At 38.9% G+C, this 20,720-nt stretch overlaps 1 protein-coding gene and 2 long non-coding RNA genes across 4 annotated transcripts in view; 2 read left to right on the forward strand and 1 right to left on the reverse strand.

Annotated features, from left to right (window-relative positions):
• LOC132014113 (uncharacterized) overlaps positions 1-4,837 on the forward strand; it is a 69,216-nt gene extending 64,379 nt beyond the window's left edge. Inside the window, exon 2 of the long non-coding RNA XR_009403218.1 lies at positions 4,646-4,837. This is a non-coding gene — a long non-coding RNA (uncharacterized LOC132014113). The remainder of the gene's footprint in view (positions 1-4,645) is intronic.
• The window catches only part of LOC132014112 (uncharacterized), a 31,179-nt gene extending 21,164 nt beyond the window's left edge, over positions 1-10,015 (reverse strand). Inside the window, exons 1-2 of the long non-coding RNA XR_009403217.1 lie at positions 9,929-10,015; positions 8,459-8,573 (exon numbers count right to left, since the gene is read on the reverse strand). This is a non-coding gene — a long non-coding RNA (uncharacterized LOC132014112). The remainder of the gene's footprint in view (positions 1-8,458; positions 8,574-9,928) is intronic.
• The window catches only part of ZBTB10 (zinc finger and BTB domain containing 10), a 37,194-nt gene continuing 26,422 nt past the window's right edge, over positions 9,949-20,720 (forward strand). The window contains exons 1-2 of one of the 2 annotated variants that reach the window (XM_059394770.1): positions 9,949-10,355; positions 10,726-10,881. In XM_059394770.1, coding sequence (XP_059250753.1) covers positions 10,257-10,355; positions 10,726-10,881 — 255 coding nt within the window. In that variant the 5' untranslated portion in view covers positions 9,949-10,256. Of the gene's footprint in view, positions 10,356-10,725; positions 10,882-11,233; positions 12,262-20,720 lie in introns of those variants that run through there. The other variant, XM_059394769.1, reaches the window with a different exon arrangement.

Below are 20,720 nucleotides of genomic sequence, written 5' to 3' on the forward strand. Positions count from 1 at the left end.
CACAGTAGAAACTCAATGTCTTTAAAGTGCTTGTTGGCTATGTCCACCACACTAGGTAGTAAACTGGCTATCTCCATTCCTCAGTAATTCCAGAATATTCTGTTTTATAAAATAAACATTCCTCTTTACATTCTATTAGACCAGTGATTCTCTCAGGGTTTTGAATTTTGTGCATTAGTAAAAATAACTTTTTAAAAACATTTTAAGGAGTATTGAAGAAAAGAACATTAAAAATAAAGCTACTGGGAGCCTGAGAAACGGCTACCACATCAAAAATAAAGCTACTGTCCATTAACACCATAATTTCAAAATATATCTTAAGTCTAAGGCATAACAAAGGATATCATTTAAAATAATCTTTTAAACTGAACAAATTTAACTTTATGAAAATTTTTCCTTATGAAAGTTTTTTCTCTTTTCACCTTCAGCTTATGAAAAATAGGTCATGTCTTCCCCCAAATAATTTTGAAATACTATGTATTTTACACATTTTTAAGGTAGCATCTGAGATAATTTCATAGTAAGTTCAAATTGTTGTAATGAACGTCATTTTTGGCATGTTACAAATACTGACACTACAAAATACCTTAGAAAACCTATCCATTGGATTCTATATACCATAGTTATTTAATACTCACCATTATTCATTTAAAAATAAAAACAAGGGCACCTGGGTGGTTCAGTGGGTTAAAGCCTCTGCCTTCGGCTTGGGTCATGGTCCCCGGATCCTGGGAGGTCCTGGGATGGAGCCCCACATCTGGCTCTCTGCTTGGCAGGGAGCCTGCTTCCCCCTCTCTCTTCATGCCTCTCTGCCTACTTGTGATCTCTGTCTATCAAATGAATGGATAGAATCTTAAAAAAAAAAAAAAAAAATATATATATATATATATATGAACAAGTAGTTGAAAAATTTACATAATTCCTTTTTATTTCCATTCCACTTCCAGAGTTTTATAATATGACATTTATACTTAGAAGTCAATTATCAACTGAACTTTAATTTTAAAAATTTCTGTAACCTTAAATGTTATAAAATATCCTGAAATGAGTTAGCATTATAATTACTAGTGCACATTTGGTCAAAGCAACATAAATATATTGGTATTAAACATGATATAAACATTTACTGAAAATACATTTCTTAGTTAGCTAAGTTTCTTCAACTAATTAATGTGGTCAGAATTTGTTTGCTAGGCTCAGAAAGGGTTTGTACAATAAAATACATTTTATTCCTTTTTTTCTTCTTTTAGAAGATGTGCTCAGACTACTTGTTCATGAAAAATTATGAATGATGGAAATAGAAGGGGTTTTGTTTTAGCTACGTCCCAAAATTCTTTAAACGCCTTCCAAGTTACGTGCAAAAAAGCCTTAGTGATTTATTGTTGAAAACTATTTTTAATGATTAACTGATACTTTGGTTAAGTCCTTCTTCAGTTTCATTGAAAGGAAAAGCTGAAAACCATTTGCAAAAGGGTTGCTAGGAAGTAATCAGGGACATTTTACTTCTGTCTCTGGTGCCCCTTTTCCATCCTGGGGCAATGTTAACACAGTAAGATTAGGAGTGGGTGAAAGGTGTGCCTCTTTTTGGTGAAAAGAAAAAAGGATGATTGGGCAAGGTAAGGCAGATTCTTCAGCAGCTCAGTTTTAGAAAAACAGTGCATATGGAAGTTGAAAGCCTAACCACTAACTCTCTTAAAAACTATCTATGCACAGCTTACACATCTCTTAGAAATTCCTGGTATACCTCCCGAGCTGAGTATACCCCATTTTGAGGAGCACTGGACTAGAACTGAAAGAATACTAATTCCATTAGCTTTAGTTTCAAAGTGTGGTACTTTCTTTTTCCATCTTTCTTTTATTTTTTATTTTTTTTTAGATTTTATTTATTTGAGAGCAGCAGCACAAGCAGGGGGAGCTGGCAGAGGGAAAGGGAGAAGCAGATTCCCTGCTCAACAGGGAGTCTGACATGGATCCCAAGACCCTGAGATCATGACCTGAGCAAAAGGCAGATGCTTAAAGACTGAGCCACCTATGCGCCCCCAAAGTGTGGTATTTTCGGACTTTGACATTACCTCCAAATTCTGGGGGAAGTTAACTTATTTGGCATTTAAGCCCCCTATGAAATTATTGCATGAAGTTGTACAGAAAGTCCCACTTCAGGACATTTCTTCATAGCACTGTACCTTTATGTCCCTGACATCTTTCTCCCATGTTTTCTCACATGGTCCTTCTGAAGGTAAATGGTTTGTATTTATAAACTTATAAAAGAGGATTGGCATGAAATCTCTGGCTATGGATCAGAGCCTAGTTCATCAACCGATCAGGAAAATGAATTTGTGAGCCAAACAGTATCTGTAAGCTAAATATTGATCTCCTATAAAAATTGATATTGCATACGTGGTTTTAGTAATTGAGTTTTCAATAAAAATAAATATTAAGGGGCACCTGGGTGGCTCAGTGGGTTAAAGCCTCTGCTTTCAGCTCAGGTCATGGTCCCAGGGTCCTGGGATCGAGCCCCGCATCGGGCTCTCTGCTCAGCAGGGAACCTGCTTCCTCCTCTCTCTGTCTGCCTCTCTGCCTACTTTAAAAAAAAATAATAAAAATAAATAAATAAATAAATAAATAAATATTAAACCTCTACCCCTACTCTCATTGTTCTCATTCTCATTTTTTACAGCCAATATAAAAAATTCATATTGTAAAAATAGGCTACTTTTTTACAACTCACATACATGAAGAAGGCATTTTACTTTTTACTTCAACTTTCTCAGAGAACAGAGAGCTAACTCCTACTTGTGATTAATTAAAATGCAGAGATCACCTGAACTTAAAAAAAAGAAGACATTCTAAAAAATTAAAATGAAAAATAAAATGAAAACTGCAAACACAACATGGTTAGCTATCATTAAATTCTGAATTTTCAAATATTTTTAAAATGCTACTCACCTAATTTTTAATTTTAAAAAAAATTTTTAAATTTTAAGTAGGCTCCACACTCAACATGGGGCTTGAACTTATAACCATGAGATCAAGAGTCACATGCTCTACCAACTAAGCCAGTCAAAGCACCCCTGCATTTTCAAATACTTTTGATTAAAACCATAACTTCACAGGGACGCCTGGGTGATTCAGTTGATTAAACATCTGCCTTAGGCTTAGGTCAGGACCCTGGGATCCATCTGGCATCAGGCTCCCTGCTTGAGATAGATGCCTGCTTCTCCCTCTGCCTGCCACCCACCCCTGCTTATGCTCTCTCTCTGACAAATACATACATAAAATCTTTAAAAATAAATAAAACCATAACTTCACACATAAAGAAACATTTCATTTTTGTATATTTTTAATGACCTAGTATAGTAGCTATAATTCAATTATTTTTATTCAATTATAATTATTCTAAAATTCAATTTATTTTTATACTACACTAGCTTTAGTTCTTAAAAACTTTGAAACAATCTTCCTACAATATACTTTATAGAAATGCCTTACATTGTACAGCATGCAAATATTATCAATACCTAATCCCTACAGCATTTTTGCTCTACTAGTTTATTCTTTCTGACCAATTTACTCTATGTTTTAGCCTTTTGTTCAAAGTCCAAGGTTGTGTATACCTAGTATTTGCAAATTTGCTCATTCATATATTGATTCATTTGACCAATCCTTACTGATTGCCTGTGATGTCACAGTCCCTGTTTCTTGATGATGGAAATACAAATATTGAGCAAAACCATATATAGTCCTTGCCCTCATGGAATTTTGGTTTATAATCAATAATCAAATAATTATATATGTTTAAAAACTACAATAATGACAAGTCTGTAAAAGAGAATTAAAAAAATGCTAGGAGACTCTGCAACAGGATATTTGAATAATGGTGGGTATGAGTGGTTAGGAAAATTCATCTAAAGATGAATGTGAATTAATTAGGAGAAAGGAGGGAAAAACATTACTGACGGGGAACACCCTGTACAACGGCCAGGAAGGTAGGTAACAAAGCAAACACAAAGGAAAGAAAAAGGCTAGCTTTAGGAGGAGAGTGTCAGAGGCAGGGAGAAACCAGGCATGAGATGGAGCTTGAGTAGGAAAGTCAGCCAGACCTTGCTGGCCTGTACAGGCTGGCAAATAGAAAGTGTTTTGGGGGCGCCTGGTTGGCTCAGTGGGTTAAAAAGCCTCTGCCTTCAGCTCAGGTCAGGATCCTGGGGTCCTTGGATGGAGCCCAGCATTGGGCTCTCTGCTCAGCAGGGAGCCTGCTTCCCCCTTTCTCTCTCTGCTTGCCTCTTTGCCTGCTTGTGATCTCTGTCAAATAAATAAATAAAATCTTTAAAAAAAAAAAAAAAAGAAAGAAAAGAAAGTGTTTTGATGTGCACACCAACAGAAAATAATTGAGACCTTTGCAGGGTTTTAAGCGTGAGTGTGGGTGGGTAGATAGGATCAGATTTGCATTTTGAAAAGATTACTGGCTTTGCTGTAGGAATGGATTAGAGGGCAGGGCGAGAATGTATGGTTTACTGAGATAGATGCTTCTCTGAACAAATGCATTTACACTTGAGAGTTTGAAACATCGGGTTTTAAGGAAATTTAGATTTTCTAAGAAAAGAAACCCTGGTTTTTGTCTTTTAAATCTTTCATGTTTATTTTTTAGGGGCAAGGCAAAATTGGTTCACAGTGAGTAGAGAAAAGGAAGAATGAATAAAATTCCTTCTCAGAAGTCCTGGGATAAAGCATGTCATCGATTATCAAAGTTAACTTTTCCTCCCAAAATGAAAATTGCTGTATTTTTTTGGAGCATATACCTAATATAAATTATATTCTCAATAAACAGCAGTATAGAAAATGTGTCAAGAAATTTTTTTAAAAACTGAAATTCAACTACTGAGAAAATTAACGGCCCCATTCATAAAAAGATAGTGACTATCCTTTTAAACTACTTCCATGCTAGTATTCATATATGAACTTATGTATATATTCTAGGGACCATGGTTATCAATAAACATTAATAGAATGAATTAATTTTCTTATTATATATGTTAATACATTGCTTTTTTTTCTCTCAATGATAAGCCATGGACTCATAAAATGCCACATTGTCCTTCCTAATGGTTGGTGAGTAATTCATTACAAACAAGTACCACAATTTAAGTAAATAACCCCACATTGATAGATGCTCAAGTTTTTTAGGCACATAAACAGTGCTCAATGAACACCCTTGCAAAGACATCTTAATATACATGTCTAGGATAAATTTCTGGATAGGAAATTGCTGGGTAAAAAGATATATACATACATACATTTTTTTTTCCCTATTTGGATACATATAGCCAAACAGCCTACCAGATAAGTTATTCTACATTCCCAATTATATTTATTTTACTATACCTCTGGTGGATTAAAAATATACTTATCAACTGGTGTTTTTTATGCAACAGTCCTCTGGTTACTGGCCAACATATCTTCCCACATGTAATAATTTGTATTCTTTCTTATATGGTTTACTACGTCTTTTGCACATTTTTTTTTTCTACTAGGTATGTGGTTGACCTACTGATTTATAAGAGACATCTGTATATTAGTGATAGTGAACCTTTCTCATATATACCCCAGATTTCTTTTTCCTGGTACACCTAAAAAAAAATCTTTATTGTATCTCTGAAAAACAAGTTTTATAATTTTATATAGTCAATTATGTCAGAGATTTTTCTTTAATGCTCTTGTTTATGTGTTCTACTTAGAACTAGGTCTTTCACAGTAGAAATACTTCTCTAATTGTATTTTCTTTCTGTACTACTTACACTTTTGAGAGCATTTCTGGAGGGCAAGAAATAATACTAATGACTTTATTAAAATGTTTATAACTTTTGCAAGAAATTCTCCCTTTTGGATTTATCCAAAAGAAATAATAGAGACAAAGTTTTAGTTTCAAGAATATTCACTAAAGAATTGTTTAAAATGACCAAAAAATCTATAAACAATGATAAGCCCAACAATAGAAGACTGGTTAATCAATTATGGTATTCTCCATAGCCATTAAAATGACACTAAAAATATTAATAACTATAAGCACAAATATCCTAAGACCCAATTCATAAATACCAAAAACAATTTCAGCTAGGTACCGAAAAAATGACTGTATTTACACAACAGTAGTTAGTTGTTACCAGAAAAAATGAGTGATCTTTTTTTCTTATTTTTTTCCCTTATGAGCATGTTTAAAGTATGAAAAAAGTTTAAAATTTAGTGTAGCCTATAATTATGCAGATAAAGTGCAGCACGTGTGTTTTAGTAGGAAAGGGTGCCTTAGACTAGAGGTTGTCTTCAACCTTACAAGCATAGCTTCTGCCTCATCCGATAATCCTGAGCAAGTTGGTTAACCCTTTTGTACTTGAGTTTCCTCAATCTGTTAAATGAGTATAATAATACTACCTTAATTTAATTTAGAAGGCAGGGTGTAAACTGTAATTCACTGTAAGCTACATAGAAAATGGTGTTCATAATATGATATTATTTATATTCAACTACATGATTATCATTGCTTTTTTGGCTTAAACCCCTTTCTTGAGGTAGGACTGACTACAAAAAAAATATACAAACCTTGTATTTCTTTTATTATTTCTTCAAGGGTTTTTTCTTTTTCTTTTTTCTTTTTTAGTAATCTCTACACCCAACATGGGGCTCAAACTCACAACCCTGAGATCAAGAGTAGCATGCTCTTCTGGCTGAGCCAGCCAGGACCCCTGCTGCACCCATTTAATGTACACAAACTAATGAATATGGAGATAAGTACACATCTGTGAAACCATCATCACTTCCTATGCCATCAACATATCATCCATTGTCTTCAAAAGTTTTCTACTGCCCACTTTATTTTTACTTTTTTTGTGAAGGACACTTAATACCCACATCCTTAGCAAAATTTTATACAGTACAGTATCGTTAAATATAGGCATGATGCTATACAGTAGATGTCTAAGACTATTCACAGGGCATAGCTGAAGCTTTGTACCCTTTGACTATCAGCTCTCATTTCCCCCTCCCCACCCCCAACCCCTAACAACCATTACTCCACTTTCTGCTTCTAGGAGTTTGACTAAATACCTCATAAAATAGTATCATGCAGTATTTTTCCTTTTGTGTCTGGCTTATTTTACTTACCATAATGTTCTCCAGTTTTATCCATGTTGTTGCAAATGGCAAGATTTCCTTCCTTTTTTTTTTTTTTTTTTTAGGACAGAATAATATTCCATTGTATATGTATTTTTTTTTAACATAAATTTAGTGGAAACATTAGCTCAGTACTTTAAAAAATAACATCTCTTACTTAATAAGGAAAGAAAAAAGAAGAAACAGAAGAAAAAGTTGCCTACCAAAACATACTGCAAGGAAAGATAAATTATTCAACAAACATTTCCTAATTGCCTAATATGTGCTAAGCTGGGATTGGGGTAGGGGATTACAAGAGTGAGTAACACACAGTTACCATTCTCACATACTTCATTCTGGCAGATGACACATGTCAATCCCACAGACAGAAGCATACGCCATTGTTCCTAGAACCTAAAGAGTCCAAGTGTCTCTACCAAGGCAGTAAATGACAGTCATGTTGGCCATCAAATATCAGCTGACCAAGGTATAGGATCTCAGCCTCAGAGCAATTCTAGTGGGCCAGTATCAAGATAACCTACAGCACTTTTACATAGCCTCAAGTGAATTTAGGGGATAAATTGGTTGGGGAATGCCCCATTCTTGAGGGGTTCCCCTGGTAAGCATAAGGGGGAATCCCCTTAAATATGGTAGAGCCCTCAACTGCAAATTTAGGGGCTAAGGGGAGAACAGATCCCTGCTTGCTAGCAGGAGACTGGAAGGGGTGGGGGAATTCTTAAAAACTCCATTTACACAACAGGAGATCCCCTGTTACTCAAAGTTCCCTCGTAGGGCTGTTTTTGAGACATTTGTGAGCACTATCTTCTACTTTGCTTCTGATCCATCCTCCTTAGGGTTCAGAGAAAGACAACTGAATATATATTTATACAGAAAAAATGATAAAAATATAAACACATACAAACACCACACAGTCACACTATTTGGCTGTTAGGAGTTCAGTAGTCCTAGAATTTAAGTCATTCATTTGTACCATTTTAATCTAGTGTTCATTCCTAATTAGTTCGTTTAAATATAATTCCAGACAGAAAACAAGATGGATTTCACAAAATATAAGGTAAGATATACGTCTGAGAAAAACACAGTCCCGACACAGTTCACACCATTAGGGATTCAAACACTTTCGGTGACTCTGGTGCTGCCTGAAAGCAAAAATAGTAATACTAGCATAAACTTTCAGAGCGCCTATTAGGTACTAGACATATAAGATACATGAAAGCAAAGACATGCATTTTACAGTTTGGGAATGAAAACAATTTGTAAAGTTGAAATAAAAATTCGTAAGTCCATTTTCACTTACCATTACCTTAATCCTTAATCCTAGATAAGCAATTAACTTCAGTAATTCTTCTCTTTTTATAGTGGAGGCAGTGGTGGTCAAAATACAATAAATAATGCATTTATTTGCAAAGTGCCTGGAATTGAAAAAATGCATTAAGGACAAAGTACGATATTATTATAACATTTTCCCATAAATTAATATGGAAACACATATTATATGTGACCAAGCAGGCAGAATCATTTTTCTTCAATGTACAAATTAGGTCAGTGTCATGATTCTACTGTCTTAGATTTCCCAACTACTAAAACAAAGCAGGACAAAATGAAGAAAAAAAAAAAAACCCACAAACAGTAACAATCTGAGGATTTATATCAGAATTTCAAGCTGTTGATCACTGGTAGGCAGATAACAATATGATTATTACTGGAAAAATAACTCAAAGCCAATACCTTTTTGTGGCAGGTTATCAGCAGCATTCTTTACATTAAAATTATATTTCATCTATAATATAAAACTAACATTTTCTTGATATATAATACTGTTTATTTTCATAGATATTAAAATTATAATGAATTAGGCAGAAGTTGCTTTGTATAAATCTGTACAATCAACAGTATATATGAGTCTTGATGTGCATGAATGTGCTTATCCACTGAAAAATATTACTACTAATGGTACTTTATGTCTGAGAAAAATCTGTTTGTTAAAATTAATTTTGAGAAACACACCATATTCCACACTCCACATTATATACTCAAAACTATAATATCTATCTCATTTTAGAAATAGAAATTTCAATAGAACAGAATCATAAAACTAGAGGGCCTAAAAATTGTAACACATGCTCTTGATTAAACATATTACTTTCCTTTAATACATAATGCAGCCTCTAACAATAATCTGTAGGTGTAAAAAGTTTGTGCATATTTTTTTTTCTTTGCACATCCCAAAGTATTTAACGTAAAAAGTATACCCTGTCATATAAACGTCCTTTTCCCCTTTTTCAACAGTAATTATCTTGAATATATTTCGTATTAGTTTGATTTAAAATATTAACAAAAAAGTTAAAAAGCCTCGCCATAGGTTGAAAACATCTTTTTTAAACCTGAAATAGGTTTGAATAAAAAGAACTTAAGATTATTTCACATTTTAAAATAGTAAAACCAGTCCAAACACATTAGAATTTTCTAAATTTAGCCTATTGAAATTTCAGGAATAGGAGTATAAGGGCTCTAAGTTGGACAACCTTTTTCTGAAAAACTCGACCAAGATTAGGAGTTTCATTTCCAGCTCAGTTTGTTCTTCTAATCATTCTGAATTCCATATGCCATGTAAACAATTAAAAAAATAAATCTCAATAACTAATTCTTGTTTTTAGATCCACAGTCCTTGGAGTCGCACACAACGTCCGTAGAAACAGACTCCTCCCCGCTCCTGGGGAAAACCCTGCCTAATATTTATAACGTTATGACATACTGTAATACTCACAAGGTGGTTGTAGAAGTATAAACACGACTGGAGTTATCTGATTGGCTGGTGGTGATGTAACACCCATGTCAATACTTCCCAGTGAACGCACGTGTTCGACCTTTTATTTAAATTTCCATTTCATCACAGCAATAAGACACTCGGGGCGGTGCATTTTCTGTGAAATGATTATTGCCTTGGGCCCGAGGTGCTGCCTCGCACACAATGCTGCAGACAAGGAGGTGTCGGTGGTTGTAACCTCCTCGCGTGAAAGGCACCGCCTGGTCCAGTCTTTGTGAAGGAACAAAATAAGTTCACTTCCTTGGGCACCGCCACCCACCCCTAGCAAATGACAAGGCTGGAGCGCAGCAGCTCCCACCGCACAGTTATTTCCAAAGTCCCAGGTGAACTCGTGGCGAGAGAAGGAAAATGTGCGTCCCGGGCGCGGGTAGGTGCTTGTGGGCAGCGGGGAGGCGGCCAGACCCTGACACTCGCCAGCTGTTAGTCCTCCGCGTAGCCCGGCCCCGGCCGCACACGCCCGCCCCCTCCCCGAGACCCCCAGCCAGACGCTCGGCCTTTTGTCCCCCGCCCCTCGGCCGACTTCCTTCCCCCCTGGCCGCACCCCCGCCCCCAGGCCGGAGGCGCGGCCCAGCCCCTTTCCTGGTCCCCTGGCGCCCCCACCCCACCCCAGCCCAGCCCCAAGCCCAGCCCCCCTCCCCCAGCCCGGCCCCCACCCTTTCCCCCTCCAGCGGTTACTGCTACCCCGGTGCATTGTGGGCGCACGGTCCGTTGTTCATTTGCCATTCGACCTCCGCCAGGGCCTGGTCGGACGGAAACGCTCCGCCGGCTTTATTGTCGGTTCGTTATGTGGCGGAGCCCAGCAGTTTAACGTGCCTCTCGCCCTCAGCGCCTGGGAAGCGGGCGACGGCGTCGGGACTCCTCGGCGCACCGGAGGAAGGATATCTGTTTGGAGGGTCGGTGTGTGCGCGCGGCTTTAAAGAGGGGCAGCGGAGGGTCTCCCCGCACTCCGCCTCTCAACTTCGAAGGCCCCACGCGCCCCCGGCTCGCTGCTCACCTCTCCGCCGCCCGCCCCCTTCTCCGCGCGGGACGCTGCCCGGAGCACAGCGGGGCGGGGGTGGAGGACAAGGAGGCGGCCGGAGGCGGCGGCCCGGCGGGCGGCGGTGGACGCGTGAGGCAGCCCCGGGAGCGAGCACGAGCCGGGCGGCCGGGCGGGAGGGCGAGGCCGAGCCCCGCGAGACCGGAACGCCGGGGGTGGGGGCGGGGGCGAAGCCGAGGGGGAGCGGCGGGGAGCGCGCGGGACGCGGCCCGAGGCCGGGCGCGAGCCGGGGCACCGGGCGGCGGCGGCGGCGCGCGCCATGTCGTTCAGTGAAATGAACCGCAGGACGCTGGCGTTCCGAGGAGGCGGGTTGGTCACCGCCAGTGGCGGCGGCGGCGGCAGCTCCACGAACAATAACGCTGGCGGGGAGGCCTCGGCTTGGCCTCAGCAGCCCCAGCCAAGACAGCCCCAGCCGCTAGCGCCTCAGCAGCTCAATGGGCGGGGGGCCGACGAGGAAGTGGAATTGGAGGGCCTGGAGCCCCAAGACCTGGAGGCCTCCGCTGGGGCGGCCGCCGCCGCCGCCGAGGAAACCAAGGAGTTGCTGCTCCCCCAAGACGCGAGCGGCCCCACCTCGCTGGGCGGCGGTGGCGCGGGGGGCCCCCTGCTAGCGGAAAGGAACCGTCGGACTCTGGCCTTCCGAGGAGGCGGTGGCGGCGGGGGTCTCGGCAACAATGGCAGTAGCCGCGGCCGCCCCGAGACCTCGGCGTGGCCCCTGAGGCATTTCAATGGGCGAGGGCCAGCGGCTGTGGATCTGGAGCTGGACGCGCTGGAGGGGAAGGAGTTGATGCAGGACGGCGCGTCCCTGAGCGACAGCACCGAGGACGAGGAGGAGGGGGCGAGCCTGGGCGACGGCAGCGGGGCGGAAGGCGGCAGCTGCAGCAGCAGCAGGCGGTCGGGCGGCGATGGCGGGGACGAAGTGGAGGGCAGCGGTGTGGGAGCTGGCGAAGGAGAGACTGTCCAGCACTTCCCGCTCGCGCGGCCCAAGTCCCTAATGCAGAAGCTACAGTGCTCCTTCCAGACCTCTTGGCTCAAAGATTTTCCCTGGCTGCGGTATTCCAAGGATACTGGCCTTATGTCTTGCGGCTGGTGCCAAAAGACCCCTGAGGACGGGGGAAGCGGGGACCTTCCTCAAGTGGGGCACGATGAGCTTTCGCGAGGGACCCGAAACTACAAGAAAACCCTTCTTCTGAGACACCACGTCTCTAACGAGCACAAACTCCACGAAGCCAACGCCCAGGTACAGTATATCCTGCTCCCTACTTTTTCAGATCTTTTAGGGAGAGATTTATCAGCCAAAAAGCGACACACTCTTGGGTGAAGGCATCGTTCCAGTTGTGGAATTGCAGGGAGCTGTTGCGTGGGGGTTTAGAAAGCCTGGGAACAAGTTTTCAAAAGTAATCTGTGTTGGGAGGGGTGGGGAATGGAATGACAATTTTCTAATCGTGGCGCTGAATTTATTTATTATGAGTCCGTCCTTTGCCCATCAGAATTTTTAAGAAGTATAAGAAGGCGAGGTTGAAGGTTTTAACTCTAAAAAAAGTTGACTTGCGGTCAAAAATTTTATTAGCTGTGATTTTAGAAAAGCTGCCTTGTGTTTCATAGACTTTCAGCATGCTGATGGAAGTCAAATCTGGCATTTAAAGAAAGAGTTAAACAATTTCCTTAAGCTTTGATGCAGACCCTTTCAGGAAAACATTCAGCTGAGAAAATTCTATATATCAGGTCTGGATAATGTGAAATGTGAGCGCAGTATGTAAATGTAGAGGAAGCTATTTGGATAACACTCCTTGTGAATAATACTACTAAATTCATCTCCCTTGAACTTTTCTCTTACCAAAGACATGGCTTTGGTAAACTATTGTAGTTTTTACTTGTTTCCTTCTACCCAGGTTTTTGTGCTGAGATTTTCTGTAATCCTCCCTTTTAGGAAAAAAGTTTCTTGTAAATGCAGTTTACTTTAAACTTTGCATATTAAGGATGTTTCGTGTGATTTTACTTATATCAGGTAGTAGGCTGGTAGAGAATATTGCCTAAACTCCTTGAAAACAGAAGTCCTTAGTTAGAAAACAGGCTATACTTCAGTCCTTACTTCTTGATTTATAATTTCCAGTTTAAAGATAGTAGGCTTACCATTTTGGTAAATCCTTTTTTAAGCTGAAAGAGATGTTGAGCCAGTTCTTGTTTTAAGTCTTTTCAGACAACCTGTATTCTTTTGTATTGGTAAAAAGTCACTGATTATAGAATGTCAACTTTCAGATGTGATACCCTCTGCGTGTTTATTGGAGTGATCTTGCTGTTCAAAACACTTGCGCTGGAGTTAATTAGGTGCTATCCAATAACTCCATTGCACAGTAGTTTCTCAGAAGTTAACTTTAAAGCATAAGGTTATTTTTCCCATGGGAGAGTGGTAATAGTTTCTGCACAAATTTGAGTTGCCTAAGCTCTAGAAGGAAGGTCACTTAAAGATGTACAATCCCAAAAGGTTAAGTAAATTGTCCTAAGTCTTAGAGTCCTTGATGACAACTGAGACTAGAGCCTATAGGGAATGTTGTAATGGAAAAAGAATGGCTTTTGGAGTAAATCTGGGTTCAGATCTCAAGCTTTCTGCAATTACTAGCTTTGTGAGCTTGGGTAATGGAGTGAAATATAACTAATGTTTCCTTGTGTTCTGTATGCCAAGCACACGTTACCTTACTATGCAAAGTAATTATTTTATTTTATAGGTGTAGAGTTGGGGACTTTAAAGAGTTAAGTAAAACGTTGTAAGATGATGGAGGTGGGGGACTTGTGAAAATGAAAGTGTACTTTCCTAAATAATTAGGTTGGTTATTCAGAAAATTCTAAAAAGAAATATTCTTAATATACAGTGGACCAGTTACTCTTATCAGCATAGTCTGTCCCTGTAGGCAAATCTGAGTGGGAATGCAAAATATAATTAGCTGCTTAGTGAACCTGAAATCAGAGGAAGGGGAATTAGTTGGATAACCTTATGATAGTCTTAGAGTGGTGTATCCTTCTCCCCTAGGCTTATCTGGATCAGGGAATTCAGTCCCTAGGTAAAACGTTTTCTAAACTTGATCTCTGAATTATTCCTCCTTTTCTCTTTGCCCCCCTCAAAAGTCCCCTTTTTAAGATATCATGCATGCCATCTTTCTCTTATTAGGACATTCTCTTATTAGGCTGAAGACAATACAATTTAGTAAGTCGTGTGTCTAAGGTTATATATTGGTTTCTTTGATTAGATTCTGGATGTTTCTACTCTGAATTGATCCTAACTTCTCTGTTTTCATTGCAACGTCCGTTTGGGGTGTTAACCTTGCTGTTGACCCCAGGTACTACCAGCATATTGTCTTGCTGATTCGAGTGACCTTTTCAAGAATTGACTTATTCATACGGGTTTTAGTTTTTTTTTTTTTCCACTTTACCCTGTAGCTTTTGACTATCTGTAGGAGGCAGTATAACACAGTCTGTAAGAGCATTCTGGAGTTGGTTTAAGGTTAGGGGGACTGAATCCTAATCCTCTACTTTCTGGGCAGGCAAATGAGTTTAACTTCTAGTTCCCCTATGTATGCAAAGTATATGTGCCAGCATGTAATGACTTAAATGCTAGCCATTATTATTTATCACCAATAACTACAAGTTTTTGGTAGCCTGGTACCTCGTGTGTCTCAGTGTTAAACCAATTTTGATAGTTTTGCCCACTTCATCTTACGGGATCAATCCTGATTTTAGAGAATCCTAAATTTTCCTTTTCATATCTTCAGAGACTTTGGCCATCCTGTTCTTTAAACATTCTGAGACTTCTCATACATGCACATTTTTTCACTACTTCATAAGAATATCTTGCATTAGCTTTGTTCTATCTTGAAAATGAAATGAGAGTTCTGTAGTTCTTCAGGCAAGAATTCAGTTTGAGCCTAAGGGTCGTTCACACCCTTTATTCCCCTCAACTCCTCTAGCTTATTTAAAAGAGGGATGCTTTTTGAGAGGAGGTTGGCCAAATCTTAAAGTATCACAAGTGTTACTTTTCTTTCTTACTTACACGTTCTGAAAATAAGAAAAGTTCTTTTTCATTAAGTCCGGGGTGGCCAAAGAATTAAAACACATTTCTAGAAAGTTTGCTGTTCTGTAATATTGCTCATGGCAGAGTCAAAATAGTCTCTCAGAATCTGTTCTGAGCCTTCTATTTCAGAGAGATTCTTCTATTCTTCATAAGGATGTAAGGGGTAACATAACATACAGTTTTTATTTTAAGTAGTAACTGCCTTCATCAAGGAAAGTTAAGTGATTAGGTTATACAGGATTTGACCATTTAGCCTAGAGGACTTCAAAATTGCTTTAACAGTGGTTACCACTGTATCTCGGTTCAGATCACTTTCTACCTAATTGTGAAATTTTCATAGCCTAAATTACATTCTGTCAACTCTTTCCAGTTTACTAAATCTAAAACACACCATCAGATGTATTGCTGTAATTTCATTAATCTTTCTAAAAAATAAATACTGAATTTAGGTCAGTGATCTGATAGACATTACCAATGAGAGTATGTGGAGGTCCTCAACTAAAGCAAAACTGACATGGTCTTGTCTGTAACAGCCTTCTTTGCATTTGACAAAGATAAGGCTTAAAGGTTTTTTTGTTTTTCACAGTGTAGGAAGAAAGGCTGAAGAACCTTTCATTAAGAAATATTAAAGATGAGGGGCACCTGGGTAGCTTAGTAGGTTAAATGTCAGGCTTTTGATTTCAGGGTTATAAGTTCAAAGCCCCCATTGGACTCCATGTTAGGTGTGAAGCCTACTTTAAACAACCAACCTCTGACCCATTAAATAAGCATTTTGTATAATATATAGGGTCTAACATTCATTATGTTTGATTTGTTAAGCTGGTTCATTCCCCCCCCCCTTTTTTTTTTTTAACTTTTTAGTAGTCTTTGACAGTACCCTACAGTGTGTGTAGGATTGGTTTCTTTCTCCCTCTTAAATTTACTTACGTGAGGTAGATCCAAAGCACTGGAGCTAAAACCTATAAATCAGACATTTTCTCTGCCCTCAAGGAACTTGTAGTCTAGTGAGAAGAGGCAGACCTAATAAAATGAATAGGTATCTTTTTAGAAGTGTGTTCGAGTTAAGGGGAAAATGCAAAAGGAAGTCATCAATTCTGCTTGTGAAAAGTTGGGAGAAGCTTGTATAATTGGCTCTTGAACTTCATTGTGTTAAATGAATAGGTGTTGAACAGGGAGGGGTGAGCATTCCAAGCACTGTGATTGGAAGTGGGATTAACAAAATAAAATTGAGAAGTTACTGAGCAGGATGAAAAATCAAGTTTGAATAGGTAATAGACTATGCAGGGTCTTTTGTCATGCTAAAATGTTTGTATTTTATTCTGTTAACAAATGGGCAAATTGTTTAGCAGTGGTAAGTGGGAGGATCATGAAATATGTTGCTGTCATAGACACTTGCTTAATGCGTGTGTGTTTTGAGAAGAGTGCTGGAAATAAAGCATATCTTTGGTATCTAAGATTGGCTGAAGGTTAAAATTACCTGAAGATTTCCATTCCACCACTGATGTATAGAATTAGAATTTCCATTTTCTTCAAAAATTTGGATTCAGAAGTGGAATGATTTTATTCTTTAAATAAAGTGTTCCAGTGGGCAGCTGCAACAAAAGTAGTAAAGATTTCTTTTTTAAGATTGTATTTTTTTATTTGAGAAGAGAGATAGCACAAGTGGGGAGGAGAGGGAGAATAGGGAACCCAGTGCCAGGGTCTGTCCATGACCCCAGGACCATGACCTGAGCCAAAAGCCAATGCTTAACTGATTGAACCACCAGGTGCCCCAAGATTTTTGTTTCTAATGCTTTCAGTTTACACTTTCATGTTTCATATTGGAAATGCCTTTTTATCCATTTATTGAAAGGATTGTAATTTTGAGTAGATAAAGTAAATAGTAGTTGTTGATTTTTTTAGCTAAATAGTATTTTCTTAACCTTTTTGGATTGACTACACATGAACTCACTGTTAGCAACTGAAATTCTCTCTCCAACTCTCCTTTCATAAGGGTGGGGGAGATTAGGTGATGGTCTTGGGTTCTCTGCTGTTTGGGGCATTATCTAGCTGCCCACGCTAGAGTGCTGAAGACTGACCCTACAATACCCCCACAGTATCTAGTATGTTCTGTTGATTTTTATCTTCCCAGATATTTTTCCAGACTCTGACCCATTACCCCTCCCTCCATTAACATTTTGCGTCTTAAGTTAGTTAAGGTCCTGGTTTCTTGCAAGTATGTAGCACTATTAACAGTACCTTCACCTGGGTCACAGTATCTCTAGTTTTAGTTCTGTGATACTAGTTCCCTACTTAGCTGTCAAAACCGTCTCTTATATTTTATAATCCAATCAGATGTAAGGCACCTGTCACAGTCATTTTTAATCTGGGGGGGAATATGATTCCCTTGAAAACGGATGGAAGCTATAGCCTCCAAAAATATTCATAAGGGCATTAATTGCATTTCTTGGGCTTTGTGGTAGGTCACCTTGAAGTTCTTTCATAAATCTGGAACTGTGAGGGTGCTGTAAGACCATCTTGTTACTTTTTAATGCTGTTACATTTGCTTGGAATGCTCATCCTCCCATCCCATTTTTTTATCTTCTAAGACTCTGCCCAGGTACATCTTCAAACCTCCCCACCGCGCCCACCACCACCACAAATAACTGGGCTAGGTAGACTTTCTCTCTGCTCTCTTAACACCTTTGACACTCTTGAGTACCTTGAGTCTTGCACTCTAGTGGTCTGAACTCATTTTGGGTCTACAGTTGTAGAACTTGCCTAAAGTAGGCATCCACTTTATGCGTATTAAATAATTGAGTCAAGTCATGATTTTTCAAGCTTTTCAGCAACATTTTCCTCTGTAAGTAAAATATTTACTATTATTATTATTATTTTAGTTTTTCTGGAAGTAAGTTTAAAGATGCATATTACGTATATATTTTCTTTTTTATATTAATTTTAGAAGAGTTGATTCTAAGGTCTCTTCCAGATCTGAAATCATAATTTTACTTATGGGCATCTTTACAAATAAAAAAACTTGAAGACTTTTCAGATTTATAGAATCTTTGATGTAACAGTTTGTCTCATTTCTGAAGTCTGACTATCCTTTTTTTTTTTTTTTTTTTTAAAGATTTTACTTGTCAGAGAGAGCTTGCATGTGCACATACAAGCTGGGGGAGAAGCAGGCTCCCAACTGAACAGGGAGCCCAGTGCAGGACCCAATTCCAGGATCATGACCTGGGATCATGAGCCGAGCCTAAGGCAGATGATTAACCCATGGAACCACTGAGGCGTCGCTCAATGTCCATTTTCTTAAAATCTTGTTTAGCCAGTTTAGATGAATGTCTGGGCTATGTTGTGTTTTCCATTTTGGGAAAAGGAACAGAAAAGTTTCCCAGCATCTGAAAAGACCAGTTCTAGAAATACTTAAAGCTTTTCATCAGTGTATTTTTTATATCTCAGTGAATTCATCAGTATACTCAGTGGGCATTTAGAATGTTAAAGAAGGAACCAGAGGCAGAGATGGCGTGAGTTCCTTTGAAAACTGCTTTAAGATTTTTAGTTTATTACTAAGATTTTCTTTTTTTTTTTTTTAAAGATTTTATTTATTTATTTGACAGAGAGAGATCACAGTAGACAGAGGCAGGCAGAGAGAGAGAGAGGGGGGGGGAAGCAGGCTCCCTGCTGAGCAGAGAGCCCGATGCGGGACTTGATCCCAGGACCCTGAGATCATGACCTGAGCCGAAGGCACCAGCTTAACCCACTGAGCCACCCAGGTGCCCCTAAGATTTTCTCAATATGTTTAGTTCAGCAAATAATGCCAGCTGTTTGTTTTAATGTTATGTCCTTATTTAAGCTCTAATTTACCCAAGTGCCCAAATAATACTCTGTTTTGAGAGTACACATACTCTTGATTTGAGAGTACACATACTCTTGACTTGGAAAGCCTTCATTTTAAAGAACATATTTAATAGGTGCTACAGAAACGAGGCACAGTCCTCTAATCAGTAGCAAAAAAGAAATTGGTGGTGGTGCTTATAAAAGCAAGGAACATTACTATTCTTTTAAAACATTAACAAGAAATAGTGGTTGAATAGTTGTGGTTGATTTGTATATTTTGTGTTAAAATAGAATGGGCAAATATTTTGGTGGATAGGCTGTTGTCTGAGTTATTTTTAAAAATTAGGACATTTGGTCTGATGATGGCTGAGAACTTCAGACTGGCCCCCAAAATGCAGAACACAGTGACCATCGCCTAAAATGACTGTATAGTTAAGACACAGCCGCCTCCTCAAAGATTTGAACTGCCAGATTTATAAACTTTAGGTGGCTTCTTGATTTGCAAATGCTAATTCACTGCTGTCACAAATACTTCATTATGTGCTGCCAAATTTTGATCAGTGTTTAAAATTTTGCTTCTTCCAAGTGTATATACTGTTATTGCAACATCAGAACTTTGAACCAAATGAGCTTTGCTGGACATGTATGGCATGCATATAGCAATGCTTAGTTTCAGGCCTGCATTAACAGAAGGTTCTTCAACTTTGGATGTTTCTTCATTGAGTGGAAAGCATAAGCAAATTAGTAAAAAGTCTTATTCAAAGGGACATCAAGTAAATAGTACTCTTTTACAGAAATTGATACTGTAGCATTAATTGTAGTTTTTAGTATTGATTTAGATCTTTATATATTCACACATTTTCATTCCCTTTTGGTAAATAGTTTAAAATTTCACATTTAAAACATACTGGTTTGTGTACAAGCTCCAAGGTTAAAACAATGTCTTTTTTAATCTCACTTCCTTCACTTCACACCTTCAAAAGCAAAAATTTGGGACTAGTGAATTAATTTGTTTTGCTTATTTCCCTTAAACCTGCCAGTTGTTCATGAAGATTGGGTGTTTGGTAGGAGGTAAGAAGGCTAATTTAGACCTTGAGACTTGATAGATAAGCATGGGGGGAGTAGGATATTACAGTACTCTAGGGCATTATGTCTGTGAGGCACTGAGAACTAGTAGACTGCCAAGGGTCTTTTGGAAATGAAAAGGAAAATCTCTACCTCCCATGCATCGCTCTATAGTGATCATATACCCCAGACTTCCAGCGTTATCTGTACTATTCCATTACCCCTGTGGGAATACTGAAGTGGCCTGGAATTCTAATATTTGGTTTTTCAGTTGACTTCTCATACTTGAAAGCAACACAAAAATTCTTAAATGGATCACTGACCTGGTTTAGTTTCAAGGAAATTGATCTTACTTTATGTGTGGCCTCTTGTGTTCAGTACTTTGACTTAACCTACTGTTTTTGTAATTTAGCCATACCTGTGTGGGATTAAATGGAGTTGTGGGATTGTTTGGGAATCTCACCACCAATTAAATTATCCACATGAAAATTCTTTTGCAGTCTTAACTGTGTTACCAACACCTTTCAGTTTTTTTCTTAAATTCTTCCTCTCTCCTCTTCTCCAAGCCTATCTGTTTTCTCAGCGTGTTTTACAATCTAGTATGTACCTTCTCGTGTTTTTTTTCCCAGAGTCATGGATGTTTGTTATTTACAGAAATGGCCTGTATTTAAATTATTATTTTATGCAAAGAAAATACGAATTTTTAATACTTCAGGGCCAGGAGTTTCAACCATCTTTTCTACCAG

Source organism: Mustela nigripes, chromosome 3 (assembly GCF_022355385.1).
Source record: "Mustela nigripes isolate SB6536 chromosome 3, MUSNIG.SB6536, whole genome shotgun sequence".
Taxonomy (NCBI): domain Eukaryota; kingdom Metazoa; phylum Chordata; class Mammalia; order Carnivora; family Mustelidae; genus Mustela; species Mustela nigripes.